The following is a 27180-nucleotide window of genomic DNA, read 5'->3' as shown; positions in this document are numbered from 1 at the left end:
AAAGTTAAACATAAAGCACCATATGACCCAACAATTTCACTTCCTGATATATCCCCGGAGAGCTGAAAACATATGTCCACACAAAAACTTGCTCATAGCACTATTCATAGCAGCCAGAAGGTGGGAGCAGTGCGAGTGTTCACCCACGGATGCCTGATAAACAAAGTGTGGGTCGTCCGGCCACACAGGGGCACGCAGGAAGCACCGATGTGTGCTGTAACGTGGATGAACCGTAGAAACACAGCTCCGTGAGAGAAGCGGACACAGAACGCCCTGTCTGCTATGATTCTGTGGACAGGAAATGTCCAGACATGGAAATCCAGAGACAGAAAGTTGATTAAGGGCTGGTAGAGGGATGACTGCTGATGGGTGTGGGTTTCTGTGATGAAAATGTTCGGAAATTAGATCATGTGATGGTTGCACAGCTCTGAGAATACTCTAAAAACTGTTGAATTGCATACTTTAGAGACAGGGTCTCGGTCTGTCACGCAGGCTGGAGTGCAGGTATGATCTCGGCTCACTCTAACTTCAACTTCCTGGGTTCAAGCGATCTTCCCGCCTCAGCCTCCTGAGTATAGGACTTCAGGTGTGAGCCACCACACTTGGATAATTTTGTGTGTGTAGATACAGGCTTTTTTTTTTTTTGTAGAGACGGGCTGTTGCTATGTTGCCCAGGCTGGTCTTGAATTCCTAGCCTCAAGTGATCCTCCTACCTCAGCCTCCCAAAGTGCAACTGTGCCCAGCCTTTGAATTGCACATTTTGGGAGAATTTTATGGCATGTGAGTTCTATCTCAATAAAACGGTTTCAGAAAGCAACGACTGCTCTCCTTTGGGCAGGAGAGGCTGGTCTTGTCTTGGCTGGCTGGAGCCACCTGGACACAGACCTGCCACAACTGGCACACACGGAGTTGCCCTGGGTGAGGGGAGGGCACCTGGTATGTCGTGTCTGACGGGGGACTCCGTGGCTAGAGGAGCAACCACCCTGGGTGTCTAAGTCCATTGGGTCCTTCAAGGGGAGCTGGTCCAGAACTGAGCATAGGGTCCACCTGCCTGGGCCTCCCAGTGTGGCTCCTAGCGTGCCCAGGAGTGTGGGGCGTCCATGGGCCCCGAGGCCTGAGCCAGCAAAGCAGAGAGCAGAGCAGCCCGGCTGGCTGTTGCAGCCCCACAGCTGAGGACCCCTGTCTGGGTGTTTGATTGCTCCCGGTTCTTGTGAGTCTTAGCAAATCACCTCAAATCCCTGTTGAAGGAGAGGAATAATTCATAAATAAGCAGTTTAAATGTCCAGTTTCCACAAGCAGATTTCCATGCCTCTTAGGAGCACTCCCCTATCCCTACTGCCCTTGTGGAGTTTCCTGAGCTGCCCTCAGCCAGGCAGACCCTGAGGCTTGGCCCTGCCAAGGGGGGCTTGAGCAGGGGGCACCCGGGGGTACCTGCTAGCACAGTAGGAATGGAATTGATTGTCCTCCTTGCAAGTTTGCTGTTTAATAATCAGTTTTAAAAATAAAATGATTTTTTTTTTTTGAGACGGAGTCTTGCTCTGTCACCAGGCTAGAGTGCAGTGTTGCAATTTCGGTTCACTGCAACCGCCACCTCCCGGCTTCAAACGATTCTTCTGGCTCAGCCTCCCGAGTAGCTGGGACCACAGGTGCGTGCCACCACACCCAGCTAATTTTTTGTATTTTTAGTAGAGACGAGGTTTCACCATGTTGACCAGGATGGTCTCGATCTCTTGACCTTGTGATCCACCCATCTCAGCCTCCCAAAGTGCTGGGATTACAGGTGTGAGCCACTGCGCCCGGCCAATAAAATGCATTTTATAGAATGTTTAAACCTGTGGAGTTGAAAATGAGATCCCTGGTGGTTTAAACGCCCAACTGTCAGGTACAGGCTGATTCCGTTTGGTGACGCAGCACCCTTCCCTCTGGAGATCTCTCACCCCCCGTTCTCCTCCCCGGCGGTGACGGAGGGGCTGTGCAGATCGTTCATTTCTTTATGATCCCACTGCAGCTACTGTGGTTAAATTTTCTGCAGTCAGTGTTCTTGGCACATCATTTGTAGAGGCAGTAGTTGATTGAGAGTTTTATTTGAAAATTCATTTTCCCTTTGAAAACACTTTGCTAGATGCGCAGTTATCTCCAAGCTTTGTGTCTGGCTTGGCTTGCAGAACAAACACCACGGTCAAGGCCGGCATGACCACCTGGGGTGTTGCGTGGCACCATGCCCAGCTTTCTCTCCTGTGAGGAGGATGTCTTTGTACCATAGGGGATGCCTCCTCCTCAGGGGCCAACCTAGCTCCTCCTAGAGCCAGGGTCCCGCTTCTGGGGAGTATCTCCTTCCATGAGTGTTGGGGGGGGGGGGTCTGTTTCCACATCAGAGACTACACTGAGGTGATAAAGAGACCCTTTGGCCTGCCCCAAAGGGCAGGGGCCTCTACTGCATAGACTGTACTCTCTACAATGGGAAGATTTTCTCTGGGGCCACTGAGCACTCCACCGAGCTGAGTAGACGGTGGCCTGGGGAAGGCTGACGGCTCTTCTACGCCATCACCTGCTCCTCCGAGCTGGCCCTGGCCGTGGCTTCTGCTGCAAGTGAGACCAACTTGGCTGAGAGATGGGTGCTGCTTGGTGAGACAGCAGGTGCAGGGAGCTGATTTGTTGGGGTGTCTAAAGCAGTCCCCCAATCTAAGCTTCCCAGAGCACTGATTTACCAGACCATCTGGGAAACTGCAGAGGCCTGGGCTTGCCTCCTGGGAGGCCCACGTGCAGCTTTGCATAAGCAGGTTCTTATGAAACAAGCGTTGGGAACAGCTGTAAAAGCATTTTAAACCAAAATTTAGCAGGTTAAAAATTCCATCTCAGAACGTACATGTGACTGTTTCTGGTATGTGTAGAGTTCATGCCTGTGTTTTTTGCTAGAATAACTGGATGCCATAATTCTGTGCCGCACTCCCCACTGAAGTCTCTTTAAGAGGTGGCCTCTGCTGGGGACATCCACATTCAGCGTCAGGGTCCTTCCTTCTCTGGCTGTGCTGGGGGAGCTGTGGGGGCCGCCTGAGTTCAGAGTGAGGCCGGCTGTATGGATCTTGCCCTGGCCTCTTGCCGGTGGGTCACGCGGGCCAGCCTTCACCTTGCCCTTAGGGAGCGGGGCCCTGCCCTGCCACTTGCGCCCCTCCTGTGGGTAGAGGGGAGCCCCGAGGCCCTGACGTCTGAACAAAGCGGCATGTTTGTGTGCCCCCTTTTCCTTCGGAATTCATTCAGCAGGTGGCCCACTTGGGGCCTTTGGGTATGGGGTGCCTCTCAGAGCTTGATAACCCAAAGTCCAGCTGAGAGTGAGCTGGAGGGCCTGGGACGCATCCTTCCCGGGTGGCCCAGCTCCAGGCACAGAGCCAAGGCCCAGCCCGCGCTGGCCATCTTCCAGCCTGAGGGCGGCAGTGCCCAGGCTGCAGTGGGAGCCTTTGTCCCCAGGTTGGGCTGAGGCTCAGGGCTCCAAAGGGTGGGAGATATGGGAGTGGACCTGAAGCAGGGACAGGAGGGAGTCTATGGGCCAGGGAGGCCGTAAGCAGGGCTGAGGGGCATTTCTGCAGGTGGAGGTGGGCCTGGTGACCCCCAGGACCCCGGGGAGGCTGGCACTCCGGAGAGGCTGGCAGCAGCATCTGCGATGTCACCCTCATTACCCTGCGTGGGCTGAGAGGCCTTGCCGCGTGCAGGGGGATGCGGGGAGTGGGGGACACGCCTCGTGTGTGTGCACGTCTGAGTGCCGGTACATGATGCGCAGGTCCCGAGGCAGCGCTCCAGGCTCGAGTGACAGGCGCCGCGAGGCCTCCTCCCACCCTTGTCCCGCTCTCTCTGGGCTGCTGCCTGCGACCTCCGCAAGCGACCCCCGGACCCCTGACCGAACCCCGACCCCTGACCGACCCATGCAGCCCACCCGGGGAAATGTGGAGGCCCCGCCCCCTGCCGCCCTCGCCTCCCCTGCCCCTCCCCATCCCCCTCGTTCCCTCTCCCCTGCCCCTCTCCCCTGCCCCTCCTCCCCCCCCTCGTTCCCTCTCCTCTTCCCTTCCCCCACCACCACGCATTCAGGGACACGTGGCCCCTTTCTCCCAACGGTGCCCGCTGGGCAGCCCAGATATACTGTTGGCCCTTCAGCCTGGACCTCCGCGCCCCCTCAACCCCGTTCTCATGCTCAGGGCCTGAGGCCTTGGGAGTGACCCCCGGGACACCTGGGCCCTGTGACTGCGCCGCCCCCGGGACCCTTCCCCACCATCGCGCTGCCTCCTCGGAAGGTCCACGGTCCCCTCGAGTGATGTGGGGGTTTTGTCGGGAACGCAGCCCCTGTCATTCCCAGTCAGCTGCGCGGCGGGGCCTGTGGAGGCCGTGGCCGCCTTGGCAAGGGGGGCATTGGGAATGTGGGGCGCTATCCTCACCCCCTGCGTCCACCGCTGCCACTCCTGACGGCGAGGAGCGAGGTGCGCGGGTTTGTCCAGGCTAAGCGGGTTCTCTTCGTCCTTAGCCCATTTCGCAGATGCTAATCACAGGGCACAGGCGACCAAGAACCTGGAACCCACTGGCACGTCTGTGCCCAGCGCCCACCGTCTAAGTTCTCTTCCCACTTGGCTCCTGTCACGGTCGGGGCTGTGGAGGATTCCTCTAAACAGGCACAGACACTGATGTGGATTGAACGTAAAGCTGCCAGCCTTTCCTGGCAGTCTGCTTTGAAGGGCTTGGAGGCGGGGGCTGTGCCCTTGGGGCGGGCAGGGCGTTCAGTGGCCTGGCTGGCCCCACAACACCAAGGGCGCGCTGCCTGTGGTTCCGGGTCAGGCTGGAGGCGGCACGGGGCTGGCTGTCCATCCACAGGCACCTGCAGGGGTAGGTGGGGCTGGGGGCTCAGCACCGTCCCTGGTCTGCAGCCAGGCCGGGTGCACACAGTTGATGTGCAGGCTGGCCCCGGTGGGCACAGGCAACACCCTCCCAGCTGCATCAGGCACCCTATGCCCCATAGGCCGGAAAGCCACAGTGAGCCTGGAGCTGTGGCCCAAGGCCTGGGGAGGCCGTCCCTTCACAGGGGACACCGCCTGCCCTTGTGGCCGTGGCACCAACATCAGTGGTGGCTTTGTGCTGTCTTCACCCTTATTACCTAGCAGGAGTGAGTAGGGAAACTGAGTCACAGGGTAAGTCTTCTGCCTTCGGGCACAGTGAGTGGCTTTGAAATGATGGCCCCATTGCTTACTGAAAGTGGGATCATGGGTGGATTTGTGAACCTCTCTGAGCCTGGGTTCTTCCCTCTGTAAATTGGGGAACAGTCCGTTACCTCCTCTGGGGTGGTAGGGATTTCAAAGCAGGTTTGCTAATTACTAGTCTCAAGAGAAGTCTCGTACTTGGTGGAGAATAGCAAAGATCGTCATAGGGAATACCAGGAACTTTTGCCTGTGGGCACCGCCTCCCTGGCGGCCGTTTAGTCCTCTATGCACTGGTGACCTCCATACTCACATACAAGTGATGCAAAGCAGGTTGGTCACTTACAGATAGGAAGCAAAGGACAGAGCCAGGCCCCGTGTCGGGAAAGCTGCCCAGTGCAGATGGATTGCTGACTGCACATGCTTCTCTGCACCAGGCTGAGGGGCTGTGAAAGCAGCCGCTCAGATTACATACTCAGGGGCCACGTGACCCCCAGGGCAAAGCTTTGAAGGACACCCTGCTTCCAAGGAGAAAGAAGCAAAGCCCAGGCAGTTCCTCCCTAACTCAAGCTGTTACGGTCCCTAGGAGGGTGAAGGACAAGGCCTGGCTATTCTGGGCAGTCCCTGCCTAGCCCCGGATGCCGCGTCCTCAGCACCTTCTACCAGCAAGTGAAAAAGTAGGGAGTGCAGGGTTGGTCCGAGGTCCCCCAGAGAATGTACCTGCAGGGATTATTATCTGAGCTTCGTGGCATCTGTGCTGCTCCCACAGGTGACCTGAGCTGGGGGGGGGTGTGCCGCTCCCACAGGTGACCTGAGCTGGGGGGTGGTGTGCCGCTCCCACAGGTGACCTGAGCTGCGGGGGATGTGTGCCGCTCCCACAGGTGACCTGAGCTGGGGGGTGTGTGCTGCTCCCACAGGTGTCCTGAGCTGGGGGGTGTGTGTGCTGCTCTCACAGGTGACCTGAGCTGTGTGGCATCTGTGCTGCTCCCACAGGTGACCTGAGCTGGGGGGTGTGTGTGCTGTTCTCACAGGTGACCTGAGCTGGGGGGTGTGTGTGCTGCTCCCACAGGTGTCCTGAGCTGGGGGGTGTGTGTGCTGCTCCCACAGGTGACCTGAGCTGTGTGGCATCTGTGCTGCTCTCACAGGTGACCTGAGCCGGGGGATGTGTGTGCTGCTCTCACAGGTGACCTGAGCTGAGGTGTGTGTGCTGCTCCCACAGGTGACCTGAGCTGTGGTGTGTGTGCTGCTCTCACAGGTGACCTGAGCTGGGGGGTGTGTGTGCTGCTCTCACAGGTGACCTGAGCTGAGGGGTGTGTGTGCTGCTCCCACAGGTGACCTGAGCTGTGGTGTGTGTGCTGCTCTCACAGGTGACCTGAGCTGGGGGGTGTGTGTGCTGCTCTCACAGGTGACCTGAGCTGGGGGGTGTGTGTGCTGCTCCCACAGGTGACCTGAGCTGGGGGGTATGTGTGCTGCTCTCACAGGTGACCTGAGCTGGGGTGTGTGTGCTGCTCTCACAGGTGACCTGAGCTGGGGGGGGTGTGTGCTGCGCCCACAGGTGACCTGAGCTGTGTGACATCTGTGCTGCTCTCACAGGTGACCTGAGCTGGGGGGTGTGTGTGCTGCTCCCACAGGTGACCTGAGCTGTGGTGTGTGTGCTGCTCCCACAGGTGACCTGAGCTGTGGTGTGTGTGCTGCTCTCACAGGTGACTTGAGCTGAGGGGTGTGTGTGCTGCTCTCACAGGTGACCTGAGCTGGGGGGTATGTCTGCTGCTCCCACAGGTGACCTGAGCTGGGGGGTGTGTGTGCTGCTCCCACAGGTGACCTGAGCTGAGGGGTGTGTGTGCTGCTCTCACAGGTGACCTGAGCTGGGGGGTATGTCTGCTGCTCCCACAGGTGACCTGAGCTGGGGGGTGTGTGTGTTGCTCTCACAGGTGACCTGAGCTGGGGGGGGTGTGTGCTGCTCCCACAGGTGACCTGAGCTGGGGGGTGTGTGTGCTGCTCTCACAGGTGACTTGAGCTGAGGGGTGTGTGTGCTGCTCCCACAGGTGACCTGAGCTGTGGTGTGTGTGCTGCTCTCACAGGTGACTTGAGCTGAGGGGTGTGTGTGCTGCTCCCACAGGTGACCTGAGCTGAGGGGTGTGTGTGCTGCTCTCACAGGTGACCTGAGCTGGGGGGTATGTCTGCTGCTCCCACAGGTGACCTGAGCTGGGGGGTGTGTGTGCTGCTCTCACAGGTGACCTGAGCTGTGTGGCATCTGTGCTGCTCTCACAGGTGACCTGAGCTAGGTGGCATCTATGCCACTCTGACACGTGACCGGTCAACTGTCATATGAGGGATTAAACTGTGCCTGGCCCCCACCCAGCAATTCCTAGAACTGCCGGGGTCTTCTGACTTCCAGAGGAAGTAGCTGGCAGTCTCAGCGGCTCCCTGGTCAGGCTCTGCTGGGGACACTCACCATGTAATGGGGTTGAGGGAACCACAGGGATGGTGATGAGCTGGTGCCACATGTAGCTCCGAAGTCTGCAGGGAGGGCCAGTACCCAGTCCTGAGAGAGAGCAGGGGTGGATGGGGTCAGCGGGAGGCCAAGGCAGGAAGTGGGCAGGACGGTCCCATCCCCACTCCCTGCCAGGCCTCCCGCTGACCCAGCATGCCCACTGCAGCTCCCTGGCCCCAGAGCGGGGTGGAGAAGGTGGACGGATGGATGGGGACGGAGCAGGAGTAACAGTAGTGGCACTGGGGTGGGCATGGCAGCAGGCTGTGCCCAGGACCACAGGAGCACGCGTGCCTGTCTGTGGCCCCAGATCCGCAGCGTGTGGCTGGTGGTGCTGCCCGGTCAGCGGGGCCTCAGCCTGGCAGCCCCTGGGACGTCTGCTGTGGTTGAGGTCTGCCTCGGGGACATGGGTCATGGACGCCAGGCCTCAGTGCGGACTGGAGGGCTCAGAGATCTGCAGGAAGGGCTGGACCCGTGATTGGCAGCAGTGCACAGGTCCAGCCCCACCGTGGTGGCGGGGTCGAGGGGCTTCCTCCACAGTTAGCTGGTCATGGTGGGGGCTGAGGAACAGCCGGTGTGGGGGGTCACAGCTGTGGGGCTGCATTTGGGTGCCCCGGGCAGAGGCTCTTTTATGGCTTCTTCGAGATGCTCTTGGATTCCTGGTGTTGGAGTGAGGAGACCCAGGCTTTCATGGAAAGCTGGCCCAGGAGAAGCCCAGGGTGGCCTTGGACACCTGGTCCTCACCCCTACACGCTCCAGCCTCTGTCCAGCTGAAGTCCTCGTGTGGCCGCTGTCTCCTGGAGATCTGCTGATATCCAGGAGGCAAACCCACCTGAGTCCCCAGGCTGAGCGTGTGGCGTGTGGGGGTAGGAAGCTGGCTGCCTGGGGTGGTCTGTCTTGGGAACTGGAGCTTAGGGCCCAGCCATGGCCTGGGTTCAGCTGCGTGGGGCGGGAGGCAGCAGGAGCTGGGCTGGGCTTCCCTCCCTTGCCGGGGCCCGTGGGGCGGGTCGAGTCCTCTGTGGCCTGGCCGTGCTGCTGGCCCTCCATCTGTCCCACCACCTGCCTGCTCCCATCCCCACTTCCCCTGCAGCAGCTTGGCCAAGACTGTGATGCTGCTGTCCTGGAGTGACAAGGTGTCCCTTTAAGACGCCCACCTGCAGGACTTACGTTATATTCGGCAAGCAAGACCATAAAAAGGATCCGGCCCCGGGCCCTTACCCGCTCTTTCCCCACATAGATGCCAGAGGGTCCTAGTGACACCCGGGCTGAGATCTGGCTCCCTGGCATCCAGCAGAGTGGCCTTGGCCATGAGTTACCTTCGGGAGCGTCAGTCTTCTTGCCCGGGTGGAAGGCGTGGTGTGATGGGCTGTGTGGCTGTGCTCCTGTGCCCTGTGCAGGGCTGGAGCCCCGTCCCTCCTGGGTCTCACGGTGGCTGGGGCCTGCCCCAGCAGGTGGTGTAGTGTGTATAAACTGCGCCGGCCGCCAGCCCTTGTAACTGCCAGGAAACACTCCGAGGTCATCACACGTGGGTCAGACGGGCGAGCTCACACGTGCGCACTGCGCCTCTCACCTGCTCCTGCCTCCAACCCGCACCTCCCGCCCGCAGCCGCATCTGCAACCAGAGCTCACGTTAGGGACCGGGGGCTTGAAGGAATTAACAGTTCAATCAGCTTAACAGAATTCGCCCCGACTCAGTCCATCCTGCGTTTTGGAACTGAGTACTGCTGGGTTGGTGTGTATTTTCTCCTGCTTTTCTGAGGATGTCCGTTCAGTAGTCATCTAACCTCCTGAACGAAACGCATTCTTGACGGTGTTTATTTCTGACTTCTTTCAACAGTGAACACTTTTCACTGCAATGAATTCATCTTTGAGAAAATACTGACGCAGTGTGGCTTTAAAAGAGAATCCTACCAGGTTCTAATTTATTATTTTACAATTTTTATTTCAAAAATTTAAACAAGGTGAATACTTCCTACTTATATCAATTGATTCCCTTTATTGTGGACATTGTATTTAAGGACATTTAAAAACCGAATTTAAAATGAAATTGTAAACTGTTGACTAAAGCTGGTGGATTCGAATCAAAGGGAGGGGGTCTGTCAGTGCTGGCGCGCTGCCTCCCCAGTCATGTGTCCGGCCCCAAGGCGCCCTTGAAGGTGAGCCCAGTCACGCCGGACGGATGTAGCGCTAAGAGATGAGTAGATGGAGATTATAAGTGTTTGCTTCATACTCTGCATACTTAGAAATGGAAATTCAGTACCCCCAATTTTCTTCTGGATTCTGTTAATCAGGACAAATTGAATGTTGTAAGCCGTGTTAATTCATTTCCTGGGACCCCTGTCTGGAGGCCTTTGCTCACAGTGAGGGGTCTGGGTGGGATGTCTGACACAAGGAATAGAGACCCCTTCCTGCTCTCGCCCCTGGCACCACCCAGGCACTGCTGGGACCATGCGGGAACCCCGGCCTCTTCCTCTGACATACCAGTCCCGAAGGGCGAGGACGCTAGCTCAGAGCCTACCTCAGCTTTCCAAATAGCACAGGCTTTCTGTGTGTGCGTGCCTGTGTGTGTGTGTGTGCATGTGTGTCTGCGTGCCTCTGTGTGTGTATGTGTGTGTGCATGCCTGTGTGTGTGCCTGTGTGTGTGTGCATGCCTGTGTGCGCCTCTGTGTGTGTGCCTGTGTGTGTGCATGCCTGTGTGTGCGCGCCTCTGTGTGTGTGTGCCTGTGTGTGTGCCTCTGTGTGTGTGCATGCCTGTGTGTGTGTGCATGTGTGTCTGCGTGCCTCTGTGTGTGTATGTGTGTGTGCATGCCTGTGTGTGTGTGCCTGTGTGTGTGTGCATGCCTGTGTGCGCCTCTGTGTGTGTGCCTGTGTGTGCATGCCTGTGTGTGTGCGCCTCTGTGTGTGTGCCTGTGTGTGTGCCTCTGTGTGTGCCTCTGTGTGTGTACATGCCTGTGTGTGTGTGCATGTGTGTCTGCGTGCCTCTGTGTATGTGTGTGTGCATGCCTGTGTGTGTGTGCCTGTGTGTGTGTGCCTGTGTGTGCCTGTGTGTGTGCCTGTGTGTGTGTGCCTCTGTGTGTGCATGCCTGTGTGTGTGTGCATGTGTGTCTGCGTGCCTCTGTGTGTGTGTGTGCATGCCTGTGTGTGTGTGCCTGTGTGTGTGTGCATGCCTGTGTGCGCCTCTGTGTGTGTGCCTGTGTGTGTGTGCATGCCTGTGTGTGCACGCCTCTGTGTGTGTGTGCCTGTGTGTGTGTGCGTGCCTGTGTGTGTGCCTCTGTGTGTGCTGCATGTGTGTCTGCGTGCCTCTGTGTGTGTGCATGCCTGTGTGTGCGTGCCTGTGTGTGCCTCTGTGTGTGTGTGCCTGTGTGTGCCTCTGTGTGTGTGTGCCTCTGTGTGTGTGTGCTTGTGTGTGTGCGTGCCTGTGTGTGCCTCTGTGTGTGTGTGCCTGTGTGTGTGCCTCTGTGTGTGTGTGCCTCTGTGTTTGTGTGCCTCTGTGTGTGCGTGCCTGTGTGTGCGTGCCTGTGCATGCCTGTGTGTGTGTGCGTGTGAGTGTGTATGATTACAGCTCTCTTTTTGCAGATGTTCAACACCTTCGTAGGTCTGGTTTTAAGGTCTTTATGAAAATCAAGGTAAAGCAGCAGGGCGTCTGCTTGTGGGCACCGATGCCATGTCCTCAGCAGTGTGACCGTGGTGCCCGTTGTGGGATGGCACAAGGTGGGGTGTGGCGAGTGTTGTTGCTCCTGGATCGTGGAGATGCCCAGTGCTTCCTTCCCTGTTCTCGGGCGCGGTGGCTTTGGACACGCTGTTCGGGACACCCCTTTCCTGCGCTCAGGCAATTATACCATCAGAGCCCATGCCGTAGACATCATGGAGGCCTCCTCAAATCACAGAGAACCACGAATGGCCTCACAGGTTGTTGTAGACGCGCGCACTTGCTTGGGGTGGGTAAAGGATCTAAGGCTTGGGTCCGGGGCCTAAGCGGGGCTGTCCTTCCGGATGTTCGGGGGTCCCCAGGTCTTTCCGGGAAGCTTGAGCCCACCCCAAGGGCAGCTTCCTCAGAGTGGTACAGGCCCACGGATTTGGGGTTATACCTTGGAGGAGGGACACCTGGCAGGGTTTGCTAAGTGGGCGTCCGGGCTCCCGGGCCCTCCTGCATGGCATGGGGTGGGGGAGCTCTGGGTGAGGGCTGGCTCCCCAGCCTGCTCCTGGGCCTTCCACACAGGTTGGGCGGCCAAAAGAAAGGACTCCAGACTCGGTGGCTGGAACAGTAGGATTTTCTCTTCCCTCGGTTCTGGAGGCCAAAAGTCCAAGACCACCGCATGGCAGGGCCGGGTCCCTCTGAGACCGGGTCCCTCTGAGGGCAGGTCCCTCTGAGACCAGGTCCCTCTGAGGGCGGGTCCCTCTGAGACCAGGTCCCTCTGAGACCGGGTCCCTCTGAGGCCAAGTCCTTCTGAGGCCGGGTCCCTCTGAGGCCGGGTCCCTCTGAGGCTGGGTCCCTCTGAGGCCAGGTCCCTCTGAGGCCAGGTCCTGTAATGACCTCTTTAAAGATCCTATCTCTGGGCTGGGCTAGGTGGCTCACACCTGTAATCCCCGTACTTTCGGAGGCTAAGGCAGATGACTCGCTGGAGCCCAGGAGTTCCAGACAAGCCCGGGCAACATGGCAAAACCCCGTCTCTACAAAAAATACAAAAATTAGCTGGGCGTAGTGGCACCCACCTGGCCTTCTAGCTACTCAGGGAGGATCACTTGAACCCAGGAGGCAAGGTTACAGTGAGCTGTGATCATGCCACTGTACTCTAGCCTGGGGGATAGAGCAAGACCCTATCTCAAAGAAAAAATATGGGGAGATACTGTTTCCAAACACAGTCACATTCTGAGTCCTGGGGGTTAGGACTTCAGTCTTTGAACTGGTGGGGTAGTCACAGTTTAGCCCATGATAAGGTCACACAGGAAATCTGCCTCATCCGCCACCAGGCCCACCGCACCAGCGAGCAGCCCAGGCCGGGCAGCCTGTGTGCTCAGTGACACCTCGGCTCCACGCGAGACCTTTCAGAGGCTTCAGCTGCCCCAAGAGAGGAAGGCACGGACCCCTTCCTTCCTCACAGGAGACACACAGGCTGCCTTCTGCAGCAGGGAATCGGTTTCCCTGCAAGGGCAGCAGGCATCCCCGATAACGAGCCAGGGCCAGGCGGGGTCAAGTACCAGGCCCATCCCTGAAGGGTTCCCTACTTCCCATGCCTTTTATTTTGGTGATGAGCACCCCTTTCTAGCTTTTACCTTGCCAAGTAGACACACCTCACCCCTGTGGGAGCTCATCTTGACACCTGCTGCACTGGTCCCACAGGGGCAGGTTCACACGCGCACGCATGTTCATGCCTGCACATATGTCCACAGGCACACAGATACATAGGTGCACGTGCATGTACACACATATGCACAGCGCACAGATCCACATGCACACAGCCATGCACGGGGCATGCAGGTACCACACACGTGTGCACTCACGTACACGATCACGTGCTCACACACACGGTGCTTCCCGGCCTCTCCAGAGCACAGGAGAGGAACTGTGTGAGTGAGCTGAGGGGACGTGTGTGCACCCCGCTCTGTGCTCAGAGGCTTAGTCCCCTCTTTGGTCCAGGGCTTTGTGTGATGGCACCACGCTACCATCGGCCTTTCACGCACCTGCGTCGCGGCTGAGCCGTCTCCTCCGTTCGCCTGACAGCAAGGGGCCGTGTTGACCCTGGTGTTGCTGTGAACTCCTTAGGTGGTGTGAGGTTTTTGGTGCCACAGCAGAGAATGATTCTGGGTTCCTTCTGGGGGTTTCTGCATGGCCCCTTGTCGTGTCCTCTTTCTTGGAGCCGAGATTTAGCTTCTGGGAGGTGTCGCCATGCAGTGCCCTAAATTCAGTACCTGGCCTGCTTGCTGGGCCAGATGGTGTCTCATCAGCAAGCTGTGGTCGGGGCTGTGGGACGCATGCGGCGAGGGACTGTGAGGGCTCCGGTCCAGCTCGGTCACAGCCAGGCCCCTGCTTCTCCCACCCTCCCACTTCTGCTATGAAGGGAGCTGGCAGGTTTGGGGCCAGAAGGAAGCCGGTGGCTCTGGTGACCTGGACCGGTGCCTGAGCTGGGTGTCAGGCCCGGCGGTTCTCACGCAGGCCTTGGGCAGGCTGCGAGCTCAGCCCCACCTTGCAAAGGGGCTGTGCTTCCTCCTGGTTCCGGAAGTGGCAGGGAGGCTCTTCTGTCCTCTGGTAAGAAGGTGCTGTTCTTCGGTCTTCCCCTCTTCCTTGGGAGTGAGGAGGGGCATTGGCAGGCCCCGGGCCCAGGAGGGGAAGCTGGTGGCCACCCCAGAAGCTGGGTCAGGATTCTGGGGACTGGGCCAGGCACGGTGGCTCACGCCTGTAATCCCTGGGAGGCCCAGGCAGGCGGAGCATTTGAGGTCAGGAGTTCGAGACCAGCCTGGGCAACATGGTAAAACCCTGTCTTTACTACAAATACAAAAATTAGCTGGATGTGGTGGTGCACACTTGTAATTCCAGGTACTTGGGAGGCTGAGGCAGGATGATCGCTTGAGCTCGGGAGGTGGAGCTTGCAGTGAGCTGAGATCATACCACTGCACTCCGGCCTGGGTAGCAGAATGAGACTCCATCTCAAAAAAAAAAAAAAGGAATGATGGGGGCTGCATCCGAGGCAAAGGTCAAGGGCGCAGTTGCTCGTCTGTAAGTTGACAGCTGCAAGGCCTCGAAGGCACAGCATTCCCTGGGGCTCCGACCCAGTGGAAGGGTCAGGAGGGGCCTTTGGGTCCCATGTTCCCTGCCTCCCTTTCTTTCCTTCCAGGAGTAGAGCAGAACGAGCTAAGAGTGTCTCCTGCCTCCCAACCCCACTCTTCTTCCCATTTCTTCACAGAGGGTGGGTCGCTCGGTGACTGTGACCTCGTGGCTCTCCGAGGTTGGCCGGGCCATCGGAGGGGATGTGTTTACTTCCAGAAAGGCTCGAGGCGTGGGGACACAGACGTGGAGCTGAGAGGGTGGGAGCAGACGGTGGCCCGCGCCCGCCTCCCCGTCTCTGATGCGCGGTGTGGGGTCTGGGTCTGCCTTGCTCAGGGCTGTGTCCCAGGCCCAGATCCGCCCCTAGCCGATCGGCACGCAGACAGCATCCGCCAGTGAGCGAGTGAGTGCAGAGGCTTCGGCAGCCTCCTGGGAACAGTCCCGGGGAGGCTTCCCACTGGCTGTCCAGGTCACAAGTGCATGCGGCATCGCCGAAGCCCAGGCGGGGCAGTGGACGGCCGAGTGTGGGTCTGCTCAGCCTCACTGGGGCTTGCTGTCCCCACCCTAGGTGTCTGGGCCAGTGTCTGGAGCTGATCCAGAGAGTGAGGACTGGTGGACTAGGAAAAAGTCAGGACAGAGTGACCCTGGCCAAGGCCACACGGAGGGACGGGGAGGGCAGCAGGCCAGAGCACACGGAGGAAACCCCGACGGAGATGGGAGTCTGTGAGGACGCTGGCAGCGCATCCCACTGGGCAGGATTTGGTACCTTCCCCTCCTCTCTGTTTCTCTCTGTGACTGTCAGGAGGCCCTTTGATAAAAGTCGGTTCAGGCCAGGCACGGTGACTCGCTTCTATAATCTCAGCAACTTTGGGAGGCCAAGATGGGAGAGCAGCTTGAGGCCAGGACTTCAACACAAGGCTGGGCAACGTAAGGAGACCCCAACTCTAGGAAAAATTAAAAATTAGCTGAATGTACTGGCATGTGCCTATAGCCTCGGCTACTCAGGAGGCTGAGGCGGGAGGATCTCTTCAGCCCAGGAGGCAGAGGTTGCAGTGAGCCATGCTCATGCCACTGTACTCCAGCGTGGGCAACAGAGCAAGACCCTGTCTCAAAAAAATATATATATATATACACATATATATGTATGTATATGCCGGGCACGATGGCTCACGCCTGTAATCCCAGCACTTTGGGAGGCCAAGGTGAACAGATCATGAAGTCAGGAGTGTTTGAGACCTGGCCAAAAAAGTGAAACCCCATCTCTACTAAAAATACAAAACTTAGCCAGGTGTGGTAGCGGGTGCCTGTAATCCCAGCTACTTGGGAGGCTGAGACAGGAGAATTACTTGAGCCCGGGAGGCAGAGTTTGCAGTGAGCTGGGATTGTGCCACTGTACTCTAGCCTGGGCAACAAGAGTAAAACTCCGTCTCAAAAAAAAGAAATTCCTTAAGAACTGCTTTCCTCGCCTGGGACCCCACTCTTTCTAGAGCCCCTTTTTTGTGGGTTCTCCTCCATAAGAGGGAGTGTGAGGATCTTGTGTCCTGTGTGTAGCAAAGCGTCTGGATTCCCCACAGCCCTGGGGTGAAATGCAGGGGGCCTGGGATCCTTGGGTCGGGGGTTGAGCAGGCAGCCTGAGCCTCAACTTTAGCTGTTTCTCTCTAGATCCTGGCCTGGAAAGCTGATGAAAGAGCCGGCTACTGCTCAGTGTGGAAGGTCCCAGGCTGAGCCCGCACATGGCCGAGGCGTCCCCTCCAGTTCCCCACCCACTCATGCCCCTGGCCCCTCTCTCCTGCAGAGGTCGGACCCGCAGCTGCTTGCCCGGTTCTACTACGCCGACGAGGAGCTGAACCAGGTGGCCGCAGAGCTGGACAGCCTGGATGGGCGGAAGGACCCCCAGCGGTGCACGCTGCTGGTCAGCCAGTTCCGCTCCTGCCAGGTGAGCCATTGGGCGGCAGAGGCTGGCCGGCCCCGCTGGGCGTCGGACAGAGTGGCCAGTCCTCAGTAGAGCGGGGCTTTGTCACCTGCTGGCCCCTGTGGTGGCGTTCTCTGGGTCAGGTGCTAGAGAAGCGAGGCTCGGGAAGAGGGACTATCCGGGGTGGGATGTGTGGGGTGGACAGCTGGGCTGGAAGTGAGGAACAGCATAGGATGCTTGGGGGAGCAGAAGCTGGGAGAGCGGGGGCGGGGGGTGCAGAGAGAGCCGGCTTCTGAGCCCAGGAGCAGCTGGCGTGGGAGGGGTGGGCCTGCCCAGGTGCTCCTGCAGAGCTCGGGTACCATGTGGCGGTCACACTCCAACGCTGACTCACGGCGCTGCCAGCATCTGCTGCGTAATTGAGAGATGGCCCTGGAAGCTGCTGCTAAAAATATCCTGGCCGAGGTTTTCTTCCCAGTGCACCGAGCATTCAGAGGCATTTCCAGCACAACAGCAAACAGCGTGGTGCAGTTTTATCAAGTGACGATGACGGGTTTTCACAAAGTTCCGGAATATTCTCGGTGTGTTCTACCCACAGGGTCTTGTTGAATCCTTGTAGCCATGGGAGGTGGGGGCTGACACATGCTCCCCCAACAGGGGGAGGCCATCACTGCGTCACTGTGGTCCTGAGGGTCCCACCTGGGGGGGCTCCTGCATAGTGGCCGAGCTGGCTGTAGTCCAGCCCTGGGTCTGGCCCTGCCACGGTGGGGACTCTGCAGCGTTAGGGCTCTGTGTGTGGCCAGGACAGCTTTTCTGGCCAGATCAGGCTCTGGGCCCTTTTCAGCTGTTCAGTGGCAGCTCCCCATCCTGTGTGTTCAGATGTTCCAACAGATGTCCTGGGCCCCTCTGGGGACGGCCTCTCTGGGTGGGGAGAGTCCCTCTCCTCAGGAGCTCAGGTTAGAAGAAGCTTCTGCCCAGGGGACAGGTGCTGGGGGCCCTGGAGCCTGGAGGAGGATGCTGCCACGCAGGAGAGGTGCTGGACCTGCCCGTGTTTCCACCAGTGCGGAATGGGGGCCGATGCTGCCCCTCAAGGCAGCCTTTGGGGAGGGGCTTTGTTCCCATGATGTGCTCTGTGGCCTGTGTGCTTTTTTGTTGACGGCGTTGATGGTGAAGTTTGGTGTTAAGTGAGTTTGAGAGCTGGGGGAGGGGCTGGAGGGCTGTCAAGCTAGGTGGCCCCTTCCTAGGCTCCCCCCGCCATGGGCTTTAATTGGGGTGTGTCGCAGTGAGAATTGTCCTGTGAGAAGGATCTGGAAGGGAGTGCTCCTAGGGACAGTTAGGGGCCTAAGCACTCATGTTCTTCTCCTTGCTGCTGGGGTCTTTGAAGGAACCGGACACTGTCCAGACCCCTCAGCATCATCCGATTGGGCCTCACTTCTATCCACTCGGCTCCGGGGCCCTGCCTCTGGCTCACCTCGCATCCCACTGGCTCCTCTGTGGCCCTTCTTCCCTCTCCCACACCTCCCCTTCTTCCTCCCTCCTCCCATCTTCCCTTCCTCCCCCAGCCTCCTCCATGTGGGTCCCACACGCAGTCCCCAGCCTCGTCCTGGCCGCCCCCCGACATGGTGGCTCATCCTGCCCCATGTCTGTGCTGAGCACCCTCAGGGGAGACTCTCGGCCTCTCCTCCTCCCAGATCCAGGGGTGCTCCCCGGTGCTCCTCCCAGCTCCCTGGGGCATCTGACAGGGCCCCCCTTACCGCCAGCACAGCTGACCATTGAACAACGTGGTTTGAACTGCACAGGTCCACTTATACATGCATTTTTTTCAATCTGACTCAGACCTAAAATACAGTATTCTCTGGACACAAAACCCACGTGGACAGAGGGCCGTGCAGGTTCCACAGGTCCAACTGTGGGGCTTGAGTGTGCACAGACGGGATATACGCCAGGGGTCCTGGAGCCTGTGCCCTGCGTGCACTGAGGGATGATCGGATTTCGTGTCTTTTCATGATGTTATAAGTGGTATTGCTTATTACATATCAAGTTTTAAAAATAAGCCAGAACCATAAATGAAGTGTTTCCCTGAGTTCTATGAGACACCCTACAAATTATCCCAACCCGAGGAGGGGGTCATGGGAGCCCCAGTTTGTAGCCAGCTGGACAGAAGCACAGACCATGCCTGGACTTGGGATCGGCATCTGAAGGGGTCTGTCTTGTGGGACTGAGCTGCACCCTGTGGGGTCTTGCTCTGTTGCCCAGTCTGGAGTGCAGTGATTTGATCTTGGCTCACTGCAACCTCTGTCTCCCAGGTTCAAGCGATTCTCCTGCCTCAGCCTCCTGAGTAGCTGGGATTGAGAGCTGTGCACCTCCACTCCCTGCTAATTTTTGTATTTTTAGTAGAGACAGAGTTTCACCATGTTGGCCAGGCTGGTCTTGAACTCCTGACCTGAAGTGACCCACCTGCCTTGGCCTCCCAGAGTGCTGGGATTGCAGGCGTGAGCCACCGCGCCCAGCTCTAAATGTCAATTTTTGATCGTTTGGTGCTACTATATCTTTTATCCTAAAACCTTTCTGTAGGAATCTAGATAACGGGTTTTTTCCTACTTTCTACTCGCACAGTCACTCAGCACTCCATGACTAGATGAGTGGGGTTTCCCCCACACACCGAGTAATTCCCCGGCAGGTTCTGCAGGGGACAGCAGTGGGGGGGTCCCCTATTCAACTCCATCTTGACACTGTTCACCTGGAGTGACCTCAGACCCCACGGGGTGAGGGCTCAGTCCCACAAGACGCGCCCCCCATTTAGGTACTGATCCCAGGACCAGGCGTGGTCTCTGCTCCTGTCCAGCTGGCTATAAACCGGGGCGCCCATGACCCCCTTCTGGGTTGGATGAATTTGTAGAGTGGCTCACAGAACTCAGGAAAACACTTCATTTGTGGTTCTGGCTTGCTAACAAAGGATGTAGGAACGGGTGCAGATGAACAGCCAGGTGAAGAGGTGCACAGGCCGAGCTCGGGAGGGGTCCCGAGGGCAGGAGCTTCTGTGTCTGTGGAGTTGGGGTGTCCCCTTCTCCTGGCAGGCAGATGTGTTTGCTGGCCCGAAGGAGGCTCTCTGAACCCAGTCCTTTCGGGCGTTTGTGGAAGCCCCATTACAGAGCCATGCCTGATTACGTCATTGGCTACAGGTGAGAACACTTCCCAATTCTTCAGTGCCTCTCCACTCCCTGGAGGTTGGCGGTGGGGCTGAAAGTCCCAACCTTCGAACATGCCTTGATCTTCCCAGTGACCAGCCCCCCATCCTGAAGCTGTCTAGGCCCCCCAGCCCCAGTGAACTCGTATCATTCTGGAGGTCCCAAGGCTTTTTAGGAGCTGTATGTCAGGAAATGGGAAGAAGACGAAACACGATTTACAATATCATACTTTCTAAATTCACTTATTTCTGGCAGCTTTTTGTAGATACTGTTAAATTTTTTGCACATAAAGATGATCCTCACTTCTTCATTTTCTATCCGGATGCCATGAGTGCGAGTGTGTGTGTGTGCCACCCTATTGAACTGGCTGGAATTCCGGAACAAAGGTGAATAGAGTTGGCGAGAGCAAACGTCTTTTGTTAATGGTGGAAGACTGAGTGCTTTCTCCCCAAAGATCAGTGTATGTTACCTGTAGGATTTTCCTAGATGTTGTCAGGCCCAGGCAGTTGCCACCTATTCAGAGCTTGCTGAGAGTTCTTATTAGGAACGGATGTTAGATATTTTCTTCAGATGCTTTCTTTGTGTCAGTGGAGATTATCGTGTTATTTTTAATATGGTAAATTACACGGGTGGGGTTTTTTTTTTTTTACTCAATAAATATTGATTTTTTTCTTTTTTTTTTTTTTTGAGATGGAGTTTCTCTCTTGTTGCCCAGGCTAGAGTGCAGTGCTGCAATCTTGACTCACTGCAACCTCCGTCTCCCAGGTTCAAGCAATTTTTCTGCATCAGCCTCCCAAGTAGCTGGGATTACAGGCATTGGCCACCACACCTGGCTAATTTTGTATTTTCAGTAGAGATGGGGTTTTTCCATGTTGGTCAGGCTGGTCTCGAACTCCTGATCCACCTGTCTTGGCCTCTCAAGGTGTTGGGATTACAGGCGTGAGCCACCGCGCCTAGCTGACGTTTTAATCAGTATTCACTCCATCACCCAACAGTGGCAGCAGCATGCAGACGCCATGATGGCAGGGCTGCATCTACACACAACATTCACCAATGCATTCCAGTGCCCAGTACGTAGTCGGTACTCAGTTATATCATTGAAACAGAGAGCACTTGGCTGATTGACTGAAATTTTGATTGATTTTCTTTTTAAATAATGTGACATTCTTCTTTGCATATGATAGCTATGGTATCACATAAACAATTGGAAACTGTGTCAAGCTGCCAGAAGTTTGAATCTCATGCCAGTATATACATTCAGGCATCTCACTATAGCTGTTTTAGAGTTATAATTATCCAGCACTGAAAGAAACTTTGGGCTTATCTGGTCCAATTCTCTTATTTCATGAACTAGAACACTAAATCCACTCAGACTGGGTGACTCACCCATCATCACATGCAATAAACAGAAAACAAGGATTTGTTTGCCAGATGCCATGGCACTGAAAGGGCATGGGGTTGGCACTCTCGCTGCGTTACTGTCTTACAGAATGATGGAAGAGGCATCATTTAGTTCCCTGGTAGAAAGAGAATAATAGAACCAGCTGAGTATCACAAATATGCCACAGAGATAAAAGACAATATTTGGCCCTAAATAAAAATAGATTTCTAAAAATACAGAAGAGATCAGACATGTCACTAAGAAAATGCACATGTTAGACCATCTCAATGGTTCACAGTTTTTGTGAAAGCTTAAAAAAAAATGTGGATGCCAGGACCCAGTCCCAGAGATTCTGCCTTACTTGGTCCAAGAGGACCGTAAGCATACATTGGTGGATTTTTGAATGTTAAAAAAATTACTCCTGCATTCCTGGTATAAATCCCACTTGTTCATGATATATTATCCTTTTTATGCATTATTAAATTCAGTTTCCTAAAATTTTGTTGAGAATTTTTGGATCAGTATTCATGAGGGATATAGTCTTTGTCTGATTTTGGTATCAAGACAATGCTGTACTCATAGAAGAATTGGGAAGGATTCTCTCCTCTTCAGGTTTTTGGACGAGTTTGGGTAGTGTTAGTTCTTCTCGAATGTTTGGTAGAATTCCCTGTTAATCTGCCTGGACTTGGTAGAATTCACTATTACTCTATCTGGACCTGGAGTTTCCTTTGTAGGAAGATTTTTAACTACAAATTCAATTTCTTGAATAGATAGATAAAGGGTTTTTCAGATTATTTCCGAAATTTCTTCTTGAGAGAGATTTGTGGTAGTTTATGCCTTTTAAGAAATTTCACCCAAGTTGTTGAATTTATTGGCGTAAGCTGTTCATAATATTTCCTTATAATCCTTTTAGTGTATGTGGGATCCAGGTGACGTCACCTCTTTCAGTGTATGTAGGATCCATGGTGACGTCACCTCCTTTAGTGTATGTGGGATCCAGGTGACGTCACCTCTTTCAGTGTATGTGGGATCCAGGTGACGTCACCTCTTTCAGTGTATGTAGGATCCACGGTGACATCACCTCTTTCAGTGTATGTAGGATCCACGGTGACGTCACCTCCTTTAGTGTATGTGGGATCCAGGTGACGTCACCTCCTTTAGTGTATGTGGGATCCAGGTGACGTCACCTCTTTCAGTGTATGTAGGATCCACGGTGACGTCACCTCCTTTAGTGTATGTGGGATCCACGGTGACGTCACCTCCTTTAGTGTATGTGGGATCCATGGTGACGTCACCTCTTTCAGTGTATGTGGGATCCAGGTGACGTCACCTCTCTTAGTGTATGTGGGATCCACGGTGACGTCACCTCTTTCAGTGTATGTAGGATCCATGGTGACGTCACCTCCTTTAGTGTATGTGGGATCCAGGTGACGTCACCTCTTTCAGTGTATGTGGGATCCAGGTGACGTCACCTCTTTCAGTGTATGTAGGATCCACGGTGACGTCACCTCCTTTAGTGTATGTGGGATCCAGGTGACGTCACCTCCTTTAGTGTATCTGGGATCCAGGTGACGTCACCTCTTTCAGTGTATGTAGGATCCACGGTGACGTCACCTCCTTTAGTGTATGTGGGATCCACGGTGACGTCACCTCCTTTAGTGTATGTGGGATCCACGGTGACGTCACCTCCTTTAGTGTATGTGGGATCCATGGTGACGTCACCTCCTTTAGTGTATGTGGGATCCATGGTGACGTCACCTCCTTTAGTGTATGTGGGATCCAGGTGACGTCACCTCTTTCAGTGTATGTAGGATCCATGGTGACGTCACCTCTTTCAGTGTATGTGGGATCCAGGTGACGTCACCTCTCTCAGTGTATGTGGGATCCAGGTGACATCACCTCTTTCAGTGTATGTAGGATCCACGGTGACGTCACCTCCTTTAGTGTATGTGGGATCCAGGTGACGTCACCTCTTTCAGTGTATGTAGGATCCACGGTGACGTCACCTCCTTTAGTGTATGTGGGATCCAGGTGACGTCACCTCTTTCAGTGTATGTGGGATCCATGGTGACGTCACCTCCTTTAGTGTATGTGGGATCCAGGTGACGTCACCTCTTTCAGTGTATGTGGGATCCAGGTGACGTCACCTCTTTCAGTGTATGTGGGATCCAGGTGACGTCACCTTTCTTAGTGTATGTGGGATCCACAGTGACGTCACCTCTCTTAGTGTATGTGGGATCCAGGTGACGTCACCTCCTTTAGTGTATGTAGGATCCACGGTGACATCACCTCCTTTAGTGTATGTGGGATCCAGGTGACGTCACCTCTCAGTGTATGTGGGATCCAGGTGACGTCACCTCCTTTAGTGTATGTGGGATCCATGGTGACGTCACCTCTTAGTGTATGTGGGATCCATGGTGACGTCACCTCCTTTAGTGTATGTAGGATCCACGGTGACGTCACCTCCTTTAGTGTATGTGGGATCCACAGTGACATCACCTCTTTCAGTGTATGTGGGATCCAGGTGACGTCATCTCTTTCAGTGTATGTAGGATCCATGGTGACATCACCTCCTTTAGTGTATGTGGGATCCAGGTGACGTCACCTCTTTTAGTGTATGTGGGATCCATGGTGACATCACCTCTTTTAGTGTATGTGGGATCCACGGTGACGTCACCTCTTTTAGTGTATGTGGGATCCACGGTGACGTCACCTCTTTTAGTGTATGTGGGATCCAGGTGACATCACCTCTTTTAGTGTATGTAGGATCCAGGGGACGTCACCTCTTTTAGTGTATGTGGGATCCAGGTGACGTCACCTCTCTTGTTCCTGTTATTGCTGTGTCTTCTGTTTTCATTCTGAACTGTGTTGATGGAGTTTTATCAATTTTACTGATATTCTCAAAGGATCTCTTTTAAGCTTTGTTGGTTTCTCTGTTGCTTTAATCTTTTATCTGTCATTAAATTTGTGCTCTGATTGTTGCTATATCTTTCTTCTGTTTGCTTTGGTTTCATTTACTCTTCTCTCTCTAGTTTCTTTTTTTAAATTTTTACATAGTAGACTTTAAAACAGAATCTTTCTAATTTCTTTTTTTTTTTTCTTTTCTTTTTTAGAGATGGGGTTTCACCATCTTGGCCAGGCTGGTCTTGAACTCCTGACCTCGCGATCCACCCATCTCAGCCTCCCAAAGTGCTGGGATTACAGGCGTGAGCCACCGCGCCCGGCCCATCTAATTTCTTAATATGGCAACTGAGGTCAGAGAGTGAAAGCCTTCCTTCTTTTCTAATTTAGTCATTTAGTGGTTTACATTTTTCCCTAACTGCAGCTTTAGTGGTATTCCATACATTGTGATATGTTGTATTTTTACTTTCATTTCATTCACAATACTTTGTGATTTTTCTCTTTGATTTCTTGTTTGATTCATGAGTTATTTAAAAATGTATTAATTTTCAAATATTTATGATTTTTCTGGAGATCTTTCTGTTAATGATTTCTAATTTAATTCCACTGTAGTCAGAGGATATACTTCGTGTGACTTGAATTATTTTTACATGCACCGAAGCTTGTTTTATGGCCCAGAGTTTGGTCTGTCTTGGTGTATGTTCCATGTACAATCGGGAAGCATGTGCATTTGGCTGTTGCTGGGTGGTGTGTTCTGTAGATGTCAATCGTGTAAGTTGTTTAACAGCATTGCTGAAGTTCACTATATCCTTGCTGATTTTCCATTTGCTTTCTGTGTCCCGTCAGTTATTGAGAAAGGCACTGAAGTTTCTGACGATAATCGTGGATTTGTTTATGTCATCTTTCTTCATGCAGTTTGAAATGTTTCAGGTTCATAAATGTTAACGATTGTTATGTGCTCTAATAAATTGACCCCTTTATCGTTATGAAATGACTTTTTTTGTCATTGGTAGTACTCCTTGTCTGAAAGCAACTTCAGTATTCATGGAGCCCTCCCGCATTCTTCTCCAGCACCATGATTGGTGTGAACGTAGCTTTCTTTATGTGCACAGTGGGTATCTTGTAGGCAGCATGTAGTTGGGTCTCATTTATTATGCAGTCTGAAAATCTTTGTCTTTTATTTGGGTTTTTAGATGATTTTTGTTTAATATGTCTTTGATATAGTTAGATTTAGGTCCATCACTTTGCTATTTGTTTTTTTGTTTGTCCCATTTTTTTCTTTATTCCCCTTTCCTCTTTTTTCCTTCTTTTTAATTAATTGGCTTCGATGATTTCCTGTCATAATTTTTATGTGTTTTCTTTATTTTTTATGATTCTGCTTTGTATCCTTTGTTGGCTCATTAGCCAGAACTCTTTGTTTTGTTATTTTAGTGGTTGCTTTAGGGCTTATAATAATTGCGTTTAATTACAGATACCTTCAAATGACATTATACAGCCTCACATATATATAAAAACCTTCCAGTAATTCACTTTTGTTTCTCCCTACTGGACCTTGTGCTGTTGTTCCCATACATTTCACTTTCATATGTTGTAGACTCACACTATGTTGCTAGGGTATTTTTTTCATTTAAACGGTCAATTTTTTAAATTAAAAATTTAGAAAATTAAATACTAAAAAAGGATCTTGAATATTTACCATGTAGTCATATTTCCAGTGCTCTCTATTCCCTTGTATAGATCTCTATTTCTGTCTGGTATCATTTTCTTTTTGCTTGAAAGAATTTCTTTAGCATTTCTTACAGTGCAAATCTACTGGTCATGAATTCTTGCAGCCTTTGTTTAGATGAAAAATTATTCTACCTTTGATTTTGAAAGATATTTTTGCGGGATTCTAGGTTGATAATTTTTTCCCCTCAATACTTTAAAGATGTTCCATTCTCTTCTCACTTGCATTATTTATGATGAAAAATCTAATGTCATTTTTGTCTTTGTTTCTTATACGTAACACATCTTTTTTCTTTTTACTTTAAAGATTTTCCCTTTTTATTCTTTTAATCAATGTGATTATGCTGTAATTTGGTACAGTTTTTAAAAATGTGTCTTGGGCTTGGGGTTCATTAACTTGGTTCTGTGAGTTTATATTTATTAAATTTGGAAAAGTTTTGGCCACTATTCCTTCAAATATTTTTTATCTCATTCCTCCTCATGTTGGGACTTGAATTACATTCACATTTGATGTTTGAAGTTGTCTAACAGCTCATTGATGATCTATTACTATTTCTGATTCATTGGGATAGTTTCAATTGCTGTCTTTATGTTTGCTATTGTTTTCTTCTAAAATATCTAATCTGATGTTAATCTCATGCAGTACATTTTTTCATCTCAGACACATCAGTTCGGGACTTTTAGCTTCTTTGTTTTCTCTAGTTAACTTTTTGAACACGTGGAAATCAGTTATAACAACGATGTTAAAGTCCCTGATCATCTTTGTCAAGTCTGGGTTGATTTCGATTGCTTTTCCTTTTAGTCATGGGTCATGTTTTCTTCACTCTTTGCAAGCTTGGTAATTTTTTTGTTGGGTACCTGACATGGCAAATTTCACCCTGCTGGGGTCTATTTCCGTATTACTGTAAATATCTGTGGTTGTTCTGTGATGCAGTTTACTTAGAAATGGTGTACTCCTTTGGGTCTTGTTTTTTAAGGTGTTAGGCAGGACCAGAGCTGTGTTTGGTCTAGAGCTAACTGCTGTTCACATGGGGGAGGCAAGACGCTTTGGGTACTGCGCTCAATGCTTTGTGGGTTGTGAGCACTCCTGCTACTGCAGCCACCTGGAGGGCTCTTGCCGCTGCTCCCTCGAATCCTTCAGGTGTGTCTTTTCCTGGCCTTACCTCGTCTCCCCACAGGCATGTGTTGATCAGCTCTCCACTGCTAATTCAGGCATTTACTGGTTTACATTTCTCCCTAATTGCAGCTTTAGGGAGAAAGCTCTGCCACACCCTTGCGACTCTCCCCGGATCTCCAGAGTTCTCTCTGTGCAGCTCTCTCTTCTCTGCCTCCTGCCCTCTGAGTCCCAACTGCCTTGGTTCCACCCGAGTTCCTGTTCCCTGTTCCATGATGCGAAACTTTCCTCAAGGCAGTGAGCTGGGGTAGTGGTGGGGCTCACCTTGTTTATTTCCTGCCTCTTGGTGATCACTGTCCTTTGTGGCCTGATGCCCAATGTCCTGGGAATCACTGTTGTTGCTGAGAGTGGGGTACACTGGGCTCCTATTACTCCATCTTGGATGGAGTTAGAAGTCCTAGCAAGTGTCTGTTGCAGCATGCTGTGTGTGAGGGACCGTTCTAGGCACTGGAGACTCATCAGTGAATAACAGAA

The 27180-nt window shown here is 53.5% G+C and overlaps 1 protein-coding gene across 1 annotated transcript in view; it reads left to right on the top strand.

The window, feature by feature from the left end:
* Positions 1 to 27180, top strand: part of ZFYVE28 (zinc finger FYVE-type containing 28) — a 160415-nt gene that overhangs the window by 50843 nt on the left and 82392 nt on the right. Inside the window, exon 2 of the mRNA XM_064365336.1 lies at positions 16224 to 16364. Coding sequence (XP_064221406.1) covers positions 16224 to 16364 — 141 coding nt within the window. The remainder of the gene's footprint in view (positions 1 to 16223; positions 16365 to 27180) is intronic.

The sequence above is a fragment of the Aotus nancymaae genome, unplaced genomic scaffold (assembly GCF_030222135.1).
Source record: "Aotus nancymaae isolate 86718 unplaced genomic scaffold, 86718_ANA_hifiasm-v0.15.2.pri h1tg000006l, whole genome shotgun sequence".
Classification (NCBI taxonomy): domain Eukaryota; kingdom Metazoa; phylum Chordata; class Mammalia; order Primates; family Aotidae; genus Aotus; species Aotus nancymaae.
Note: the sequence above shows the minus strand (reverse complement) of the source record. Positions and strands in the feature narration are given on the sequence as shown.